Source organism: Mizuhopecten yessoensis, unplaced genomic scaffold, assembly GCF_002113885.1.
Source record: "Mizuhopecten yessoensis strain PY_sf001 unplaced genomic scaffold, ASM211388v2 scaffold9023, whole genome shotgun sequence".
Taxonomy (NCBI): Eukaryota; Metazoa; Mollusca; class Bivalvia; order Pectinida; family Pectinidae; genus Mizuhopecten; species Mizuhopecten yessoensis.
Genome location: NW_018407840.1, coordinates 88442 through 111110, shown reverse-complemented (window position 1 = coordinate 111110; position 22669 = coordinate 88442). Strand labels below are relative to the sequence as shown.

General features: G+C 34.2%; 4 protein-coding genes across 5 annotated transcripts in view; 1 reads left to right on the top strand and 3 right to left on the bottom strand.

The window, feature by feature from the left end:
- Window positions 1–2433: 2433 nt before the first annotated feature.
- Window positions 2434–4131, bottom strand: LOC110457111 (complement C1q-like protein 4). The gene is made up of 2 exons (XM_021508213.1): window positions 3824–4131; window positions 2434–2882 (listed from the first exon to the last, which is right to left on the bottom strand). The coding sequence occupies exons 1-2, from the start codon at window positions 4098–4100 to the stop codon at window positions 2446–2448; spliced, it is 714 nt and encodes a 237-aa protein (XP_021363888.1). The 5' UTR covers window positions 4101–4131; the 3' UTR covers window positions 2434–2445.
- Window positions 4132–7207: 3076 nt separating this feature from the next.
- Window positions 7208–10031, bottom strand: LOC110457077. The gene is made up of 2 exons (XM_021508172.1): window positions 9875–10031; window positions 7208–8177 (listed from the first exon to the last, which is right to left on the bottom strand). The coding sequence occupies exon 2, from the start codon at window positions 8168–8170 to the stop codon at window positions 7253–7255; it is 918 nt and encodes a 305-aa protein (XP_021363847.1). The 5' UTR covers window positions 8171–8177; window positions 9875–10031; the 3' UTR covers window positions 7208–7252.
- A 52-nt stretch (window positions 10032–10083) lies between these two features.
- Window positions 10084–13554, top strand: LOC110457075 (golgin subfamily A member 6-like protein 4). The gene is made up of 2 exons (XM_021508171.1): window positions 10084–10159; window positions 11147–13554. The coding sequence occupies exon 2, from the start codon at window positions 11158–11160 to the stop codon at window positions 12334–12336; it is 1179 nt and encodes a 392-aa protein (XP_021363846.1). The 5' UTR covers window positions 10084–10159; window positions 11147–11157; the 3' UTR covers window positions 12337–13554.
- LOC110457074 (coiled-coil domain-containing protein 93-like) overlaps window positions 13552–22669 on the bottom strand; it is a 38436-nt gene continuing 29318 nt past the window's right edge. For both annotated transcript variants that reach the window (XM_021508169.1, XM_021508170.1), the window contains 8 exons: window positions 22371–22527; window positions 21084–21155; window positions 20284–20392; window positions 18443–18525; window positions 18042–18079; window positions 14983–15067; window positions 14315–14428; window positions 13552–13735 (listed from right to left, as the gene is read on the bottom strand). In XM_021508169.1, coding sequence (XP_021363844.1) covers window positions 13691–13735; window positions 14315–14428; window positions 14983–15067; window positions 18042–18079; window positions 18443–18525; window positions 20284–20392; window positions 21084–21155; window positions 22371–22527 — 703 coding nt within the window. In that variant the 3' untranslated portion in view covers window positions 13552–13690. The remainder of the gene's footprint in view (window positions 13736–14314; window positions 14429–14982; window positions 15068–18041; window positions 18080–18442; window positions 18526–20283; window positions 20393–21083; window positions 21156–22370; window positions 22528–22669) is intronic.

The following is a 22669-nucleotide window of genomic DNA, read 5'->3' as shown; positions in this document are numbered from 1 at the left end:
TACATTTGCGCTGCAACCCACTTTATGAACATAACCAGCGGAAAGGCATTTCATTTGAATAGGAAATCAAAAATTATCGTGACGTAACACGTGGTTTACTTATGACGTCATAGATTAGCATAATATGAGAGTCTTGTCGCTTCGCTTCGAATAGCATGGAGAATACCCCTGCGTCAAACGTCCAAATGACTACGGTTAATTATTAGCGCCAATTTTGTTTAAATATGGCTGTTCCGCCAATGTCGTTTAAAGGACGACGCAAGTACAAAACACAATAAGTTAATTAATTATTTAAGAACAAATAAATGATAATGACACAACTTTTCTATAGTAAAAATGTGTACTATGATAGGACGGTCTACACTCACCTAATCTTGCTTCATCAAATATGTATCCATCATATACGGATTGAACGGCGTTTTTTTATATACATGCCGGTATGAAACATGAAGCCCGCTGTAATCGATTTGCGTTCATACTGGCTCGTATATAAAAAACGCCGTTCAATCCTATATGATGGATACATATTTGATGAAGCAAGATTAGGTGAGTGTAGACCGTCCTATCATAGTACACATATTCACGGAGGTCATGGGGAGGAAGATGTGGGCTTCATTTCCGTCATCAATAAACAATGTCTCAGTCCATCGTCCGTTGACGATAATGTCGGCAGTTTGTCATGATAAATGAAAGATGAGGGAACACTATAATTAGCTTGTTGTTAACACCTACACCATTGAAATAGATATGATTTTGTGATATTTAACAATTTCGACCATTTGAAGAATACGACAAATCACCAAGTCATATGACATAACCTGTACCATTGCCAAAAACTGTAACTACGCATTTGAAAGTGTTTATCGTGCATGACTTTAACTTTGATCAATTATTTCTATTAAAAAGAAATAACCTGGTAAAACGTTAATGAAAAATATAATTAAAGAATATGTTCAACAAAAGTCTTAATTATAAAATTATGTAATTATATAATGAGGCCACACCTGTAGTCGAGCCACTGACCATCGTACATCAACTAAACTGCCTTGTCAACGGTTGTACTCTTTGTACTCTGACCCAGTTGCGCTACAGTTATATTAAAACACAATTAAGTGGATGTTACTGTATGTACAAAAAATAAAAGTGGAATTTCAAAACATTTGTTTGTAATGGGACAGTGATCAGTTTACTAAATGGAAAGTATTGACGTATAGGTTCATATTTGGTTGACAGTATATGTCGAGGATTAAACAAACCATGTGACCTCTTTATCATAATGTATACTGGTTATGTAGGGAATGCGGAAACCGTAACACCATGTTGATCTTACACACATCAATATAGAAAAAAACCTTTTAAAATTGTTTTGGAAGTAGGATAATAAAGAACATGAAATGAAATTCAACAAATTTAAAAAAGCCCAACTATGTTACAATCAATTAGAACCTATGATCAAAATTGTTTAAAATCTTATCGCTATTACTTCCTGAAAGATTATTCTTCTGTTCTTAAAATATACACGATACAGAAGGTTTTAAATAAATGCTGAATTTGATCAGCTGACTTTTTCATGAAATAATAACAGTTCAAAAAAGTTAATGTAAGTTGTACTGAACTGCATTCATTTAGCTTTGTTATTAAGCATTACTGTCCTAAGCGACCGCTCACGGAACAAATAAAACTATCGTCAAAGGTAGTCGCTATAGACAATTGAGAACCAATGGTTTATATTGTAGAGCCAAGTCTAAATATTGTTTTTTTCAATATATAAACATAGCGTTTCAAATCGTTAAAAACTGAAGAAAAACCCCATTAACAATAGATGTTAAAAATATATTGACACATTATTGTATGTTCGAATACACCATTTAATGCAAATTAATGAAGTTAGATCAATATCTATGTCTTCAAATTCCATTGAAGACGCTGTGGTAACTTTTTTGTCTATAAATCCCACAATTATATCGTGTGTGGTAGCAAATATGAATTCAGAACAGAAACACTGGAATGTTTGTTTTATATGACACAAATACACGTGCACAGCTACTAAAAAAAAGTTCAGACATGCACTTTTGTGTGTTCAACATAATCGTTGAGATCTTGATACTAATCAATGAATAGATAATTTAACTGCTCCTTCAAAATTAAATAACATAGATAAATTTTCTCAAAATACTTGTAAAATGTAAAAATGTCTGCATTTCGTCCATTTTTAGCAAATGTGCGGTTGCTCTACAATTATTTGGAGATCAAACCGAATGGCACGAAGCTGGTCGTGTTGAATAAATAATTGCTAAACACTGTGTCATTGTAAAAGATAGTATTGTATTGTATGCAGACCATTTCAGGTTACTTTTAATTGATGTTGAGTGATTTTAAAGCCAAATATTATCATGGTTATACAAAACAAAGCAAAATCATTAAACATTATAATACTGTTTTATTTCAAATATTTTGTAACAACCATCCAGAGAAGGTGGCGAAGTTCTGTCCACTAGTGAAACCGGAATGACCAGTATCGGAACGAATCCAGACAGTGCTTCCAGCAGCGAGGGTTACGACCACCATATTGGACGCCATGGTATAGTCAGCATGATTCCCTGAATCAGCCCACACTCTACCAAACTGTGATCCGTTGACAACCAGCTCCGTTTGCATGTGTGAATTGTCTCGATTTATTGTCGTCCAAAAAAATATGTAGACCCCTGGAAATGGTGCCGTGAACACACCGTCATCGTGATTGTAGGCACTTCCTATATTGGTCCGTACTCGGTCAAAAATGATGGTCTGGTGAGTACCGAAATTGGACTGGTCAGCGGACAGTTGGGCGTAGAAGGCTACGCTTGAGCTCGTGCCGTTGACTTCAGATACTCGTTTGGGATCTACGTAAAACGTCAAAAATATTCACTGTAAGCAAACATGGATTTAATTTACAATGAACGTTGTCATATCATGCAATTGCTGCGTGTCGGCCTTACCTGGATGTTTGGGAGACTCTTTCATCTTATCGATTTAGAATATCCGAATATATGTAAGAGAATTGATTTTATTTTCCCCATTAGAAGAGTATTGATGTGCATATTTAAGGTACAACAATACATGATATTTTTAGTTGAAAAAATAACTACATAGATGGCTTGAGAGGAAATATCTTATCACTAGATTCTTATCAATTTTTTTTCTTTTCTGTTAAAGTTATGCATTACCTTTTTTAATTGTATTTCACTTTCAACATTAAAGAAATCGGCATAACGCTTTTGATAGCTTTATATCACTTTATAACAATATTCAATGAAATGTTCAATTCATCAGTAGCATTGTCCTTAATTATTATATTCGGGTTCACAATTACACGTTCGACCTTATCATATTCAACCAATCGACAAATATACAATTTTGTTAAAAGCACTTCTTCCTCTTGAATAGAAGACTACATTGTATATAACACTAATACATGTCGATGCATGACTGATAATGTATATATTAAAATCAATATTCCATTGGCTTAAAACTGAATTCAAAGAATGCTTGACATGAAATTTACCCAGATGAACATACTTGGATATAATCTTTCTGATTTTCTATATATTTCAATTAGATATAAGATAAGACAATATTTTACAATTTACTAAATTTAAGACAGCACAACAAAACTACTTACTTCTTGTAGAGATTATTTGCTGTGACGTAATAACTAATTGTGTTGTGTTTGTTTGGTGTGTATCAATCTAATAGAGCGAGATAGAAACTATTTTGTTCATATTGGTTATTGCATGAAACTATACCATTCGCTTAAATGTTTGTCACATTTCCCCCTTTTTACCATGTTTATTTCCCTCAGAATCTCTTTCGCCACATTCTTCTGAAGACAGTCTAGCAACGTCGGCCTGCAGAGCCTGTAGTTCACGCTCCTGTTTTGTTACAACACTCATTAGAGACTCTGTCTTCTGTTGGTAGACGCGAAGAGTAGCAGAAGTCTCTTCCATGAGTTTCCTCATGTCCGCGAGTGTCCTTGATTGGTCATATTCACGCTCATCCTCCCCTGAGCCTAACTCATACCTACACACCAAAATCAGCACAAACAGAGCAGTCGAATGCATGCTTAGAGTATGCTGTCTGAATGGTAGACAATAGTTTAATGCTAGTTAAGCTGATAATAAAAGATAAGAACCATCAGCATAAAATTCGTATTACAGCAAATGCTATAACCATTGCAGGTACATGTACACTGTATATGTATAAGCAGTTTTTACCTGTCGTCAATGTGTTGGATACTGTTACATTATCAGATATAACACATGGTTTCTGAACCGAACCCTGACATGTTTTTTCTCTGTGGTGCTTACAAAATAACGGTTCACTTATGATAATGCAAATATAGGTATGAATTACATTACAGATACCGAGATAATATATGACATTGTTTTGCTGAACAATATGAACAAAATAGTTTCTATCTCGTTGTTATCGGTGCTTATCAATTGATCAAATTTATCGAATCGAAATGGGAATGGGTTCCGAACATTTTAGCCCCATGGTAACGTGACGTCATTATACGTCGTTTTGTCTGCCATTGTTGTTCGATTCAAATTTTCGGGAAACAAACTGAACATTAATATAAGATAATAATGAGTGCTGTTTTGCGGAAAATATGATATGATTATAAAGAACAATTGAAGATTACACCGAAAGTATGCTTCGGTGTAGGGACTACTTTGGGACGTTTGCTAATGGTTCCTTCCTAGCGATTGTTATCTATACATGAACTTATGTCATGTTGGGCCGATTTGGATTCGACGATAAAGGAGCGGTTCTCGCAGGTAGCTTATCAAATGAGATTGTACATTTGTGTATACCACTTTAAAACATACGCTAATATCGTTTTCAATAGCGAACTTGTATTTCTATTAAAATTTACGTTTACGAACCACACATTTTGGGGGATTTACAATTTTTGTCTTTCATTTTTTTTTTTGATAATAACAATATACGTTTATGCTGGTCAAAATAGATGATTAGGTTTGACTTTTTTGTTTATCTGATTAAGTACATATAATTCATATCGGGATTGCATTTACATTAAAATCAATTATGTAACCGGTATCGTCAATTTTACTACTAAATGAAAATTGCCATGGAAAGTTGTCCTTATAGTAACAGAAGCCAAATGAACAAAGACATTTTTTGGTAAAGTCCCCATTTGTAAAACTTTTAATACCGGCAACCATGTTTACACATTTTGTTTCATGTTCACTTAATTCATTTCATTTACATCGAGAAATATCGTGATATTTTAATGGTTGATTTCACAACTGATTTTGACATTCCTTTGGTCGTCTCGAGACTCGAAACCCAAACGAATCACTTTCTTGACGAAAACACAGTATTTAATTAATGTCCTTCTCACACCATTGCAAATAAAAACAGTATCAATTATTCTAGTTATTCTTGTATAAACATACTCTTATAATTCTCATACGTTTGTGATGCACGTATTGGTTTCAATAATTGTAAGTATTTTAATGGTCGTCTTTTTCTGGATTGTGACATTCCGATCTCCTCTGGTATGAGCTTACATTAAATTATGACTTCCTGAATAGTTGCACACTCTTCACTCATCACATGAACCAGTCTCACTTACCCGAGAATCAATGCTGAAAAATGTTTATCATCAAGACGTGTTTAACAAGGATGATATTTCGGTGTCTGTCATGTTTATAGATTTGTTCATTATTTATCGCTCACGCCCTATATATCATTTCTATTCAAAGGACGTTATAACCGTTATGAACGCTTGCCTTTCCGTTTGGCCTTTGCTTTCTTGGCAAACGCTGACTATGACTTTTCTGAAGTTTTTAAAATGTATGTCAACCTTATTCTGTGGTAGTGACTCTCGGATTCCACCATGTCTGTGATGGCGGAATCTGTAAATCATTATTTTATTTTTCTGTTTCTACAGTAGTTTAGACCCGATTAGAATTTCCAACCTTTTGGCCCCCTAGCATCACCAATGAGTCCTAGCAGGACAAAACAGCGGTATGGTGCAATGTAATTCATTTTTCGGCATACTGTATCTATAACCAAATTGTATTAGAGGAGCATCACGTGTGTGTGTGTGTGTGTGTGTGTGTGCTACGTTCATTATTTGAGATGAAAGGCCGTAGACTCTACTAGTCCCCGAGGTTTGCCTTAACATTGATGGCCAAGTGGCACGGTTCATAATATATACATTTTTTCTAAATGAAATTTGAAGTTATCGACAGCTTAAGCTTCAAAGTTATTTTCCAGTTTACCGTTTTGCGTAAGTTATTATATGATGGTTTTTCGGAGAAGTCGGGAAACGTACTCTATTTCATCGTCTGCAATTAGCGTACATGTGACGAATCGCGGGAGAAGTCATTGTTTTCGTGACGTTAATGACAGGGGCAGTTATCGACCGGTGGAGGTAGTTATTTAGAGTTAAGTGTAAAATGTTAATTATTTCTTTTATTTATCTCTCATAATACATTCATTTGTTCTGACGTGTGTCCACATGCTTAGTATGCCAAGTCATACATATATATACAAATGCGCTCCCTTTTCTGTACGCATGCGCAAAAGTTCCTCTAAAAATTTTGAAATTTTGAAATTCATAAAGTAAGGGGTTTTATCTGCCCCTCAGTTTCTACTGTAGTTTAGAAAATTTGGACTTTCAACGTTTTGGCCCTTATCATCACCGATGAGTCTTAAAAGGACGTAACAGTTGTATCATGTGATGCAGTGGTTTTTTTTTACATATATTACACCAAGTTTTAAGGTGCATCTTGTGTTTGTTACCTCAATATCTCATATATATACATGTATTGATAATTTAGCGCTTTTCCATTGTGACTTGTAAGGAAATACGTAATTTTAAGTCTGGGATAGAGAGTACTGTACATTTGCATTTCTGAAAGGCCATCGCATAGTCAGACGCATATCGTTTGATGCCAAATTAGGCAACTATGATTATCTAGATTAGTATATTATAACTGGTCAAAGGAAAATGTAACCAGCTGTTTGTAGTTTTTATCATTTGATAAATAGTGTGAAACAGAAACAGCTCATCTGGCTGATGAATCGTAGCTTTGAAAACTCGCTAATCTCTCTATTCCATATAACGGCCATGCCAAAAACGAAGAGACTGTCTATTCATCGAAAAAAACCCATCAAAAACAATTACTGTATATATTTCTTCAAATATGTATTGCACTTTATTTATTTCTTTTAGACGTTAATCAATTGTATACACCCTGATCGGATTGCCCGTGTCGGATCGGGACACAAGGAGCCGCTTTCTCTTCCTTTGATAGCAGATGCTACCAGGCTTTGCTAATTCTTGTATCACAGGAGATTTGTACATGTGGCCATCTAGTGATATCTGGCTGACAACACCCTCAGCAAATGATGACACCAAGATGTTTTCCTTCACCAGAGCTATTCCGAGAGGTCCTCTAGATGTTTCCGTCTCCCACAATAATTTCCCTTCATATGACATACATCTTACCTTATTCTTATAGCAATCACAAATATAAAAATAATTTCCACTTCCAGATATAAGGTTATAGCCCAAGTGAGCATTTCCGTTTTCTGTGAAAACGGTACGTCTTTTTCCGTCCGTATCTATTCGTTCTACACATATTTCACTCTTTCCGGTGCTTTGATATTTTGAGGTTAGGCACACAAAATGATGATCTGCATAAGTTATATCACAAACCGCATAATTCTCGTGCTCCCATTCTATATCTTTGGTCCGCTGCAGTGTATTGTCGTCTACCTTGAAGAGCGTGATGTGGTTTTTCATGTCACCAGAAGACACTGCCACCGTAGAATTTTTAATAACAGTCAATCCCGCTGGAGCTACCCCTACATCTGCGTAATGCAAAAATTCCAAGTCAGCGCTGAATAGCTTCAGCTTCCTGTTGGCCCGATCCAGCGCTACCACAGAATCATTTGGCAGAGTCACCATTTTCTGAACCTCGGACATTCCGTGGTGGAAATCAAACGGAATCTTAGTCGAAAACTGTAAACAATACACAGCTTTGAGTGGTCTTGATGTTTTCGTTTTAGAGTCCTTTTTGGACTCCTTTGAAGGAGATGGATTTCCGGGAGGCTCCCGACCTTCATCATTGACTTTCACTGACGATGCCATCTTACCTCTGAAACAAATAATTATCTTGTAAAATAACACCATATGTATGAATAGAAATTTAAGATATATTTTATTGAGATATTATTAGTATTTTGATATTGTGTAGTGCCAGATAGATGCCTTGACGATACGATACGAATCCCGATACATATATGACGTTTATCGCGAAATATGCACTTCGTCATTATAACGCGTGTTATTAATCTGTTTTGCTGTACTTCATTACATGTAGCCATGATATATGGTACAGCATCTTGTTAAAGTTCCTGGGTAATTTATTTACTCAATACAAAGGCAGAAAAAAAACATTTTCAAATTACAGAATATCTGTTTAATGCTTATTGAATGTCCCTGTCATTTCATTATTATTTCTGAAATTGACAACTTGTTATTTTATGAGAAGCTATTTTGAAATTCGAATTATACAATTGACTTACTGCTTTTTTGTTTCCCTAAAGTTACTATGGAAGTTAACAATTTACCGAGAAAAACAACAACATATAATTACCCTTCTAGAAATTACTTTCGTAGTGTAGTATTATATTTCCCAGTCAGATATTCGTACATGCTATGGATATGTGTTGACAACTCTTATTGTGATACCATATAGAATGATATTTCCACGGGGATGATATTTTCGCGAGTTTGTGGGTCAATAACTTGATCGTGAAAATATGATCCATATAATAATATAACAAATGTATAAGTAGCCGCTATAATAAACTTCATATAGAAAATGTCGTCATGAAATAACGCGCTTATAGTTCATGCACATGTCTTAATCGCAAAATTATAACTCGTGTTCTATTTTACGGATATTTTGGCTGCCGTAACATTAGCAAAATGGATAAATATATAAAACCCCTAAGACAGCTTCACTCAAAGCCATTAATACTGGTTTCAATGAGTTGCAACAATAACTTTGATAAAAAACATTGAATCAGATTAAGAATGTTTCAAATTTCTTTTTTTTTCTATTGCTTAGCCCTAGTGAAAATCTTGAGCAAAAGGAAGGTCTATTGAACCAAATGCTATACAGCTTAATGTCCGCTTTATCATAATTTTCCTTACTGACGCTTATGCGTTAGTCTCTGTTTAAATAGATTTGTCAACATCGTCATATTGTACGATAATCCACGGTTATGTCAAGAGTCACAATCATGATATTGCTTAATCTGCAAAGTTATACATAACTTAAAAACCTACTACACTAGAATTAATATCGATCATAGTCAGTCATTGCTTGCCCCTCTATCTGTCTATTATACACATGCATTTCAATGGTGGATTTAAAATATATACACCAACAAATTAAACGATCCTTCCCAATGGCCGGGAACTTCAGGTTCAACAATGGAACGATTTACGTTGAGATACAATCTATATACATATACAACGATACAAAAGCCATACCTAAATAATCCTTTTCCATAGCACGACTTGAATTATCGTCGTCATGCACGAGTGCATACTTGTTTTGCTATTTATAGTAACTCAGTATATTTGCAGTGTTTTATATATGTTTACATCATATTGGTTATTATATTCATATATCATTAGAGAAAATCTATCGATAATTAAATATTTGATAATACTGCTCCTGACTAGACATATTTGCTTCGCCATGCACAACTGAAATTAATAAAAGGTCCCGGGGCAGCCATTAATACGTCCCTAGCGAAGGCAATTATATGTTAATAATACCTTCTGTGCTGGTTCCTCCTCTGGTTTCACTTTCCGTAGACCAAAGTTGTCCTTTTTATTTAGCTAGTAAATACGTATCCATGTTATCAGGAACTAATCAACAAATGACGCCACGGGCTTATATACATATACGTCTACTGCGTACCACAAACGCTACTTAAATACACATACGGTTTTTCCAATAATGTGACATACCGCTATAAATAGACCGCTCACATATAATATTTCCCATTTTTGTTGCAGACGTTATCTGGTGGCATCAAACAGCTTAAGTTGTCAAATCAGGCAAGTATTTGTACTCGATACATGCGTAATAGTTTAGACAATTTATATGTGAATTCCGTATTATAAGTATGTTGCATAGTATGAATTGTGAATTCAGTATTATTAGTTTGTTTCATAGTATGAATTGTTATCTCGTATTTCTAAGCGTTTATAATATCTATGCTTTCTTGATTGTACGCGTAATCGTTAAGTTTTAAAAAACCAAACAGTTATTTATTACATATAATTGTCAGTTATCAAATAAACCATATAAAGTAAAATTTTGGAATCTTGTAGTTGTAGTGTAGGTTTGATGTATACAATAATTACGTGACAGATTTGAATGGTTATTTATAGAATATATGCAATGGAAATTTTCTGTAAAAACATGTTTGATATAGAGAGAATTAAAAATATACCAGGTAACTTACAGAAACTGGCTAACAACTTTATAAATTGAAACAAATTATAAGAAATAAAATAGAAAATTGGTAGTTAATGCGAAAATTATGTACTGTACCAAACATTCAAGGACCATGAACGGACTATTTTTGCAATTCATCTTCGTAAATATTACAAAATATTGATGAATTGAACTACAGCAGTGTTAAGTTTGTATGGTAACAAATATGATTCTTAATTTAGTTGTATACAAAGTACAGTTTCCATTTGTTTTTATTATATATATATCGCCCTTTTCCAGGCATCATGATGCATTAGCACTTGCGAAGCGTTACTTGGAATTTCGCTTGAAGTATTAGCCTCGTTCAACCCGACTCTTGTCGAGTTACAGTGAGCAAGCGTCTGGTTGAACGAGACTTTAGAAGTATTCGCTGTCGTGTTGAGTTCTCGCATTCTTCGGGCGGCGTAAAATAATACCCCGTGAGTTACCGCAATAAATGTCCTGGTATTTATTCTCTTATTATTCACATCGCTATCTTGGAAGTGACAGCATATATAACTATATCCGTAGCTTATGAATTATTCATTTTTTACTAAATGTTTCAGAAAAGTATCCGATGGAACATTTTATTGAACCTGGTACAGAGGTTAATGGAAACTCTGAAACACATCCCTCGGCGAAAAGTGTTCGTATATCTGGAGCTTATCAGAGTAGTTCTACGAAAGATGTGGAATCAAGTGAACAGAAGAATATAAAACAGAACGGACATTGCCATACAGGTTTACCACACAGAAATGAATCTTTCAATGCAAGAGATAACGACAAAAAAGGAAAATCGGACACAAAAGAAAAGCAAATGAGGAATGAGACACTACAATCTGAAGAAATGAACACTCGGCTGCACGAAGAAACCGAAGTAAACTCTTACCCTAATACGGAATTAGCAAACGGTATGGCCTATTCGACAAGTCACCAATTGCAAGATTTCGTACTGGACAACAAAAAGGAAAATCAAAACGAATCGCAAGAAACGGAGTTAAAGTTGCAGCATTCGGAAAAGCGAATGGTCAGCGAGGTAGGGTTTCAGTGTGATGTTGAGAAATCAGAAAGAAGAGAACCCGCTATGATAATACGAGGAGATAAAAAGGAAGTCAAAACTCAGCGCGGTGACAAAACGCTTCAAGATGCTACTACATCCATGAAGGCGATACAAGATAATACCACAACGATAAAATGTAAATTGGAAAATGCTTCGCATGAAAATGAAGTGTTAATATTCACGTTGAAGAAGCATATTCAGGAACAAGAAATGGAAATCCAGAAAATGAAGAACACAAATGAACGGTGCGAAAAGGAAAAGAGTGAAATCCAGCAAAAGTATGACGAAGCCTTTCTGAAACTCGTGGGTGATAACAGGAGAATGAATGAAAATCTGAAGGAGATCCAAACACATGTGCGACGAGAGAAAATCGAGAGTGAACGAACAAAAAACGAAGTCGAACAGGTTCTTCAAGAAAGACAAAAACTAGTTGATCAGGTCAAAGAACTCTCCAAAGGTTTCGAAAGTATGATAGGTGAAAGAGATCGCATGGAGATCGTCATTGAGACAAGTATTAGCGCTTTTGATAGCAAGTTATGCGAGAAGGATGAAGAGATACGAGATCTGCTGGAAACAATCGATAATGACAGGAAGCAGTTCATGGAGGAACGCGACCAATACTTGACCGTGATCGAGTCATTGAAAGCACAGTTGCTGCTTCAAGAGGAACACACGAGATATAGTAAAGCAATATAAAAGTATATGTTGTCTTTACAAAACAAGGATTTGTACAAAACCTTTACACGTACCACTATCATTTCTACAATATAAATTATCAACATGTGGTGATTACCCATACCTAACTCACGTAACCAATAGCTGTTTGTTTAAAATTAAAAAAGGGACATAACCTGGAGCCAAAACAAATATTTCAACAGGCAAGGGGAGAACGTTTAAAGTTGCGATGGCTACTGTTTTCGATATATATTTGTTTGAAATAATTATTTTTTTGGTAAATTTATATATATTATCATTTATACAAATATTTATTAACGTAATCAATGTCGATGAGAAGATTCCTGCCATTGGACATGAAAAAAATAGTTTTTTTGAAGAGCCAAATAATAAGGTGCTAGGGAACACAAGTAACCAACGGATGCCGAAGTGAGAATTGCTGGCTACGTAGAAGTAAATCGTCAATATTTCTGTTTTGTTTTGTGCTTTCTGTAGAATACTTAAGCGGTTTGAGACCCGAAAATTCTATCGCTATGCAGTGATAAATGTTTTACCGGATACTTACTGTTTTCAATTTTTTTGCATTGTATATAATAATGCTTTCCATTCCGTAAACCTCGTATATCTATACAATTTGAAAATTTAGTAACTCGAGTTAGATAAACATGATAACCAACAACCACTCAATGGGGAAACTCTATACAATTAACAGTATATTTGGTTTCCAATAAATTTCTTAAATTCAATAAAAGGACTCATTCAACCGATTATTGTACCAGAACCGGTAATTTTTATTGTTTTATTCCTTGTAAACAATTACATGTAAATTTTATAATATTCCAGTCGTGCAATTAATATGTTCATATCCAATTATTCAGTTATATTAATGAAACAATTGTGGTATCCACTGAAAGTTGTATAAATGATATTTAGATAACCCTATAATAGCTGGAATGTTTAAATCATCTTTTTAGCAAGATTTATAATGACGATTTATCATTTAAGCTTCATAGACCTCAGTATTCACATCTGCTTCATAATGTACACACATATGAGCATTACTTTTGTCACATGGTTCATAATAAGAGACAATTTTAAATGTGTACATACCTCTATATCATAAGTGTTGTTATTGTTATACAATTTATACAAGTCCTTTGCCTGGTTGTAATCGTATACAGAGCTTTGATAATAGGATCAATAGTTTAACAAGTGCATTAAAAAGAAACTAAACAATAACTGATATTGGTTTTTTTATTTGTTGATTTTGGCATTAAACACCATAAATGTTTATATCGACCAAAATATATATCTATAAGATAAATAAAAGTTCTGCTTCAACACAGTAGTTGATCCAAAGTTATAGCGTCCCGTCTCACTTTCTCTGCTTGGACAACAATACTTCGTTCCTCCGACATTCCTGTATGGAAAAAAGCAAACTCTTACAGTAAAATATTGGAATGCATTTTTTAATGCATATGAATATTTATACAGAATTACTGCCTATCTCATTCAAAATATGGGAAAACAAAAGGTAATTTGCAAGCATATAAGGGACATGGATTGCAAAATTAATAACTTGCGAAAAGTGTTTCCTGCACAGCAAAATGAGATACAAATCCCCCAAAAGTCAAGCACAGGTTAACACGATATGTATTAGCTGTAATAGAGTTTTTTCCTTAAAAAGAGTTAATTAAATTCAAAGAACAATTATGTTAAATAGTGATTTGGAGGATTTAACTCTCACAATGAGGAATGGCTCCTATGATTCACAACGTATTTCTTAGATTCAACAATGGTTTCCCCCAATGCTGTTTAAATCCAATTAGAGCAAAGTTGGAGAACAGCACGAAAAAAAAAATACTTACTACAAAATGTGATTAACACGCAATTTAAGCGATCCTAGAAAGTTTGGACAAACTGACAATTACTTTCAAGAAGATCTTCTTTTTTTATTCAAAACCAGCTTGATAAACTATTCTTTTTAGACAACACGTACCTCTTTGAAGTCTTTGACGGTTTTGAAGTACAGACGCTGCTTCTCTATCAGATCCAGATAGTCATCGTTAAGTCTGTCTCTTTTCATTTTCTCTTCCTGTTTACGTTTCTCTACCTAGAAAAGCATACAGAGCAATTTTGTACAATACATTTTCTGATATGTGTACACCTTGTACGACTACATTTTGTGAAATACATCTGGAGAAAAGATGCGATCTTATCATCCAAAAAGGTGACATACTGCTTACTTTCAATTCAGCAAAGCATTACACTATGGCATTTGTTCCAGGCCTACTGACTGTTTCCTGTGTACGTTTAATATCGATACATTAGCCGATGAGGTAATTATCAGCAGTGATATATATATGTTATAATTTATTATATTGATAAACACGACTTATATCTCCTGGCAATTATATTTATAAAAGATTTAAAATATTCCATGATTAATGTATCATAACAATCTGGGATGAAATTGTAAATACACAATTTCATTTATAATTGTGAATTTGTTCGTTTAAAATTCTGAAACTTTAACTGGCTTACTGTCATTACCGTCTTATTTAAGGATAATTTTAGTTGACTGACTATTTGCCTTCTCCATTCCACATCTCATCTGTGCTTTTTTAAATTCAAGCAATTTTATAAAACTGTAGACTACGCACTGACCTTTGCCTTGTTTGTTTTTACACCATCCACGATCTGTTCAAATTGTTTCAGGAATTGTTCCTTAGCTCCAGGAGATGCCATTGCCCTGAAATGCAATGAAATTTTACTGTTTAGATAAATCATGGTTCCCATCAAATTGACTAAGTTAATCAGTACAAAACGAAAAAGAAATACAGCATTTTTTTGCAACCTAGTTTGTTGACAGGAAAGTAAACCCTTTACTGCACTAAGTGGCAATTTCGTCCATTGAATACTCATCAATGGTACTTTATTTCTAAAGAATGAAAAATCCTTCAGTGTTCAAAATCCTATGTACTGAAAATGGGAAAGGTGTTGTTAAAGTTTCCTAGATATATAGCGTTACCAATTTAAAATGTTAGGTTAAGGATACTTTAGGTAAGGTTCGGTTATACAGTGTTCCAAATAATATGTACTGGAGATGGGAAGGTGCTTTAAAACCCTACTAGATACATAGCGTTAAAAATGTAAAATATTAGGCTAAGGATAGGTAAGGTGGTTATACAGTGTTCCAAAACAGATGTACTGAAGACGGGAAAGGTACCTTATACCCTCCTGGATATATAGCTTTACAAATTTAAAATGTTTGGCTAAGGATAGGTAAGGTTAGGTTAGGGATACTTGTATTTCATGTAAACTATGCTGGAATGAATTCCAGACACATGACAACAGCAAACCCCGGGGACTGATAGTCCACCAGCAAAGTCAACAATCTTGTTGTGTAAAATAATAACTAGAAATACAACGAGAGGAAAAACCATTTTGAAAATTTCGTTTATAAATACTGAAAGCATTTACATACACTTTGATTTCCAATAGATAATTTACTTAAATATAATCCAATTATAAGCATTACAATACATACATTTATAAAGACTATGAGTAAATTTTGAAGTTACGCAAATTTTGTGTATAATTTCTTCGATAAAGATTCATCAGTTTAGAAAAATGTAATATCAAAGCTTTACTTTATACACAAACAATGTGCGTATCAAGCATGTCACAACGTTTCAAGACCCACTGGTCCCTTTGTTAAGCTATGAGTGATTAGTGAATATAATCAATTTGTAAATATGCCAGATTCCACACAATATGCCAGGCAAGGTAACTTGATCAATATATATATACAAAATGTATAGATATAGACAAAGGTTAAGTTCAAACAATAGTAAGAATCTGCCTGCACTCAGATTTTTTGTTGGCTTTAGTGGTTTACAATTTTCTGAATATGGGTAAGGGAGGCCATATACTGTATATACATTACAATGTCGTTTTAATGTTTATTTCTACCAACGGAGATAGATCCCTCACAATAAAATGCTTTTTGAGGTGACAAAAGGATGTGACAAATATAATTATATTTCTTTAGATATAAAGTACAATGTGATTCTCCTTTTACCACATACCAAAATAATTTAATGTTATATGTTATTAAGTAGTATTGTAGTTTCGTCATGTTTCATTCTATTCCTTATATTCTAATTATACATCGTCTCAAGAATGCATCAAAAGATTCATAGGCATATTACTTTAGTATATAGGATGGGCATATTACTGTTATGGCCCTGTGGTGCTTTTGTTCGTGTGTTCCTTTACTTAATATTAATGTTGTTGTGAAATAATATTGCACTCTGTCCACTTAAGCCCATGTTTGTACTCTTTTTGTATTTATTAGAGTACAGCGTCATATGAATGCTGCACAATCCATTCATCAATATGTTTGGTGAATTATCATTTTGAAACTCAACTGATTTGCTGATGCTTTTCCTGTTCATAATTTCATTTGGAATGAAATAAAAAAGAAAACAAGAAACCCTGTTTTGTTTTCTATATCAATAAAACAGGAGGTCCATAACGACACCGTTGTTTAATGTCTTTTCCGTCTTTGCGTATTGCAGAGTTATCTTCTCTTGGGAGCAGGTATTGATTGTTACGTCATTGGTTTGTGTGAGAAAATTACGTCGTTTTCTCAAAAATTGATGACGTTACTCTCACAAACAAGTGACGTAACAATCAATACCTGCTCCCAAGAGAAGATAACTCTGCAATGCGCAAAGACGCAGATAAACAAAACATAATCAAGAATATGATAACATAAGCCCTGGATTTGAACTCTCGATTTCAGGTTGTTTATTTTATACTACCTCTTTAACTAACTGGACGGTCTGGTCAACAGAGGTATTCTGATCCAGCTGTGCTACAGTTATAGCCAGAACGAAATTAAGGGGAAGTAACTCTTTATACGAAAAACCCTATAGCATTGAGACAGGGATTTTTTTAACAAACAAAAAGTTTTTTACAACCCCAGAAAAAAGGTCTTGCTCCACATGGTAGTTTAGAATGATGTTCCCAATCATTAGACAAACAAAAATCCTTGTCATGCTCTCCCTCGTAAAAATAATATCATCACCTTCATTTGCATCATGATTTGAGAGCAACTATTACTAGATTTGATTTCAAAGATCTTATTCTCACACATGAAAAAGTGTAATAAAAATGAAGGCAAACCAACACAATTATTCGGAAAAGAGATCCAACGTCCTCAGGGCAATGGTCTGTGGTCTGTCTGGTGCAGGAATCAGAGGTGGGTAACTGTTAGCTGACATCTCTGAATGGAACAAGCTGATTCCAGTAACTAGTGTGTGATTTTCTATGATGTGAGGTACCTCTACGGTACTGATGAAGTCTGCTAAAGGTGGGTGGCCATATAGTATGGTGCAGGTCGGTAAGGTGGACGGATCCAATACAGGATGCAGGGCTCTCCCGAAGAAAACCATCTCTGATTCCTGTACCAGACAGACCACAGACCATTGACCGTAGGATGTTGGATATCCCTCCCGGATAATTGTGTCGGTTCACCAATATTTTTATTCCACATTTTCATTTATGTTTTCTTTGGTAGAGTCCCTACATCCTGTATTGGATTGGAAGTTTTATAAGATATTGTAAGTAAATGGGGTATGATTTTTGTTCTGCTTTTATTGTTTACAATGTACATACCAGGTATGTTGCAGAATATTTATCTATTTATCTATACTTACTGTCCAAAGCTGTCATGAATTGAATTCAGTAAGTTCACCTAAAATAGTAAAAAAGAATTTTAAATGACAAATCTTCGAAAACAAAAAAACTAAAAATGTTGAATAAATAAAAAAAAGTTCATAATGATAAATTAAACAGTATATTAATTTCTAGAATATTCCCCGACAAATAACACGGAAAATAGAGTTAATGATGATGAAATTAAACTATGTATATATTTTTGGAGAAGGCCCTGATAAATAACTCGGAAAAGGTATTCATATTTGTCAACAAGGAAGCATATACTTACAAGATAGTCAGTGTGGAAACACTCTTTGAAAAATGCATTCATAACCTTGGAAATCCCCGGTGAGAACGATTCCCATTAAAGAATATTTTTTTGATTGAAGCCCATACTTACTTCCTTGTTGAGGTAAAGTTTGGTATCGTCCAGTGTATTATACAGGGTGTAAAACTGTTTTGTCTCCTTGTGTGTGGAGGAAACTGAAAAATACATAACAGTGGATACATATTACAATAAAATGTTTAGGTAGAAAAATTGTAGTATCCAAGATGTTGTAATACAACACTATATAAAACTAGTTTGTCTCCTTGAGTATGTGAAAGGATTGAAAAATACATAGAGTAATACAAAACTAATTTAATGCTTAGGTAGAAGTTTGTGTCCTCCAAGGTAAGTTGTAAAACAACACTATCCTAATCTGTTGTCTCCTTCTGCATGAGTGAAAGGTTGGCAAAATACACAGAATTAATATGAATTACATGAATATGATGTTCAGGTAAAAATTTGTGTCATCCAATATATTGTTATACACTGTTAAAACTATATAAAACTGTTTCGTTTCCTTGTAGGTGGAGGAAAACTGAAAATTACATGGAGTGGATACTAATTACATGAATGAGATTTTTAAGTGGAAATTTGTGTCATCCAATATCAACAAAAAATGTGATAAATAGAATTTGAAATTTAAGCAGATCATGACATTTACAAATTATCTGTTGTGCTTTCCTTCATTCCTTTATTATTTTACGAGAAATTTGTATGTGCACAACGATCAGTTAAAGGACACAAGTTTGTATAGCTATATACAATTGATAACATGTTCTCCCCCATCAGACAGAGATATCCTCACATCAGGTCAGCGAAAGATATTTCTGTCTTATAATTCTAGGGTAAAGACGGGGGGATTCACCTGTAATACCAATTGTATGACGTCCTGTCAACAATGCAATGATGTCACATCAACAATCAAATTACTAGCAGATCACAGATGATAAGTCTGATTTGCTAGTATGAAATCAACAATTGCATTTCATGAAATTACCACTTGTATTTGACGTGGGAGAAAAACAATCATTCCTCACACTAGGAGTAAGACAGAAAAACATGAACCCTGGGGGTAAGATTCTTAAATGTCTTGCCTTCAACAATCCTTGGGATAGACATTTTAGAATCTTAACCCTTGCGGTGAGATTGTCCGTCTTAATACCTCGAAGTAGGGGAGAGATTCTATTAGTCTGGTCACGCATGTTCACCAGAGCGTTTTTCTAAAATGATGAAGTACGTATTTGTTTGCATTTGAAATAATTTTTCTGATGTTCAAATATCTGGATTAACAAATACATTTACTGTAATAAATGTTGAAATCAGTTCCAAATAGTAAGTGTCAGAATTGCAAATTTTCCTGATAAATGGATTAAGGAGGTTCTACAGAGCCACTCCAGAGAATGGAACTTTTGTATTTCTCAGTGTCTATACTATTCTTTCCAGGATAGCTTCATTTTCTGAAATATTTCCACAAGCAGTTATATCGTGAGTACATGTAAGAATTTAGTTTTTTTCCATTAGGTCCTGACTTTTTTTCAGAAACCACTCATATTGGACAAATAGTCTGAATAAATAAGCAGACAGTTTGTACACAGAGACTGTTTGAGAGTTTACTTCAGTTTATTTACTTGAATGTAAAACTGAAATTTATAAGATTTTGTTCTTAAATAAACTTTCTTTCACAAGATCTATGCTGGAGAGTAACATATTGATACATGCACCATAACGAAAACAGATAAGCTAACATATTGTTCAAGAGCAAAATTGAATCATTTTTCCACGCTTTACCAAACAAACGGAATGGATATATGCAACTAAATAGGTTTTAATTCCAATATCTTCAGAAGGCTAAAAAACCTTCCCGATTAAAAGTTAATGCATTCAGTATCAAAGAAACTCAACTTCAAACTTACTTTGATGGTAAAGCTCAACAAATCGTCTCTGGTACTGACTCATTTCTGCCCGAGAGGGGACCTCGTCTATTTTCCTCTGAAGGACAGCAATCTCTCGAGTCTTCCTCGCCTGGAACAGTCAAAATCACTCAAATGATTCAGTATCAAGGTAGAACAGACTTAAACTTGACCAGGAACAAAAGCAGGACTAGGATTCAAGGAAAATAATAAGTTTACTACATGGATTTCAAGAATTGGAAATATGGTTTAGTGGACTCCATTTAAAGTCTTGGTTAATATCATGTTTCCCACAAAACAGCATTTTTTTCTTTACATATTGTATGTAATTATAAATTAAATGCTTTATATCATGTGACTTGACATGTACTCTTTCTGAAATTTATTTAAAATATTTTTTAACTCATTCACCCCTAAAGACACATTTGAACTCTGCCAAGTCAAAGGTTGGAATAGTTCATTGTATAATTTCATGGGTGAATGATTTGGTAACCTGAATTCACATGGAGATTTTTTCATGTCAATTTAACCTGAAATTGACATGATTTTTTTTTAAATATCTGATCATGAGTTTACCTGAATTTTTTGTTCAGGTCAAATTGACATGAAATGGATCTGAAACAATTTCATGTTAAATTGACCTGAATTGCAGGTCAGGATTTTTTCTGGTCAAATTGACATTAAGAAATGTTTCCGGTATAGTGTGTTCTGTTGCCAGTTGTTTCACATATCACATGTAAAAATTACTTGTACAGTAAAATGACACCATTATACAAGTGTACATACATACAAAACCAACTCACCAGTAAAAGCCGAATCTTGTGTAGTTTTTCTTTGTCTGCAGTATACTGCTTGTCTATCAGGCTGGCTCTCTCCTGTAAAGACAGTTAATTAATATCATAGCTAGTAGTAGGGTGTAACAATTCACCGATGCATCGATGAATCGTATCATATCTCAATTGCTGATGCATCGTGGCATTCATCGATAGTATCATGATATTTCAAAAAGTTATGTTGGGGTTACTGACCTTTTAGTCTGGTTATTAAGCAATCGTGCAAAATTAATTTCAGCGTGCATTTATTCTTGTTCTATTACACTGCACTTGTAGCTAGTCAAATCTACAAATCAATATGTCCTGTAAATTCAATGGTATACTTTCGTAGGTAATACCATATCCTGGTAGTCCCCAGAAAAATACACTTGCACCAGAACAAACATGAACCTTAATAAAAACCGCTCCAACTAATTTTACATTATAATTACTGTTTATAATTACAGTAGGTTTCCAATCATTACACAATAACATTGTCATAATGTTTCCCAGTGACCTTCATACATGTACATCCGTAGGACTGTTCCAGAATTAATCGTAGGGGAGTGTGGGAGGTACTTTTTCAGAGACCCTACCACCCATAAAACCTTTAAAAAATGATTTAATATAAGTAAAGATAGCTAGGCAGATCTGGTTTTTACCTCACAACGCAAAATATAATAATACAGGTGCCTTCCAACTTCCCTCATACAATAAATTAGGGAATAGCACTTAACGAAAATCACTTAACTTTCAAAGGGCCTATCAATCATTGGACTATTTCAACTTTATATTGACCTTGTCAAGTTATCCTTAGTCACAATTAAAGGTCTGCCTTTAACTAATAAAATAATTTATTTTACAACAAAGGTTTCATCCACTAATATTAATCCCTCTAGTTGGCCAGAATGGAAGTGTGAACGGGGTCTTATGTGGGAGAAAATTTGTGTATCTAGAGAAAACCTATATGGTCAGGCAGGTGACCATATATCTTTTACATCTTATTGGGGAATAACATGTAACCCTGGCTGTCTTGATGAAAGTGAGTCGCTATTTAATGTAACTTTCAACCAATCAAATTGCTTTCGCAAATTCTTAGTTTGCTTCTGGTTATCTCATTTCACTGTCACCCACAGAGGATGTGCCCTCAATTCCTAAATCTACCCTTGGTTGCTCTCAAACATTAGTTCCCTCGATTCCTTAATCTATCCTTGATCATGTTATCCCAACTTTTCAAAGATTTGTCCCCTCAATTCCTCAATCTGCCTCCCTACTTACCTTATCCCCACTGTCATCCTCAGATGTCTGTGCCCTCAATTCCTCAATCTGTCCTTTCAAGCGAGTCATTTCCTCCTTGCAATGTGCTTTGAAATCCTGTTCCTGCTTCTTTAGATTTTCATTCATGGCTACCAGTGACCTAAGCCTCTGCAAAACACTGAAAACACAAAAAAAAGCTTTAAACATCAGCAGTTTTCTACTTCGTGAAACTGGCTATCATTTCTAACCTCTGATATCTTTAAAATTGCTTAAAGCAGAAACTGAACTAAACCGTTTTGGTATTATGAATGATTGAATGA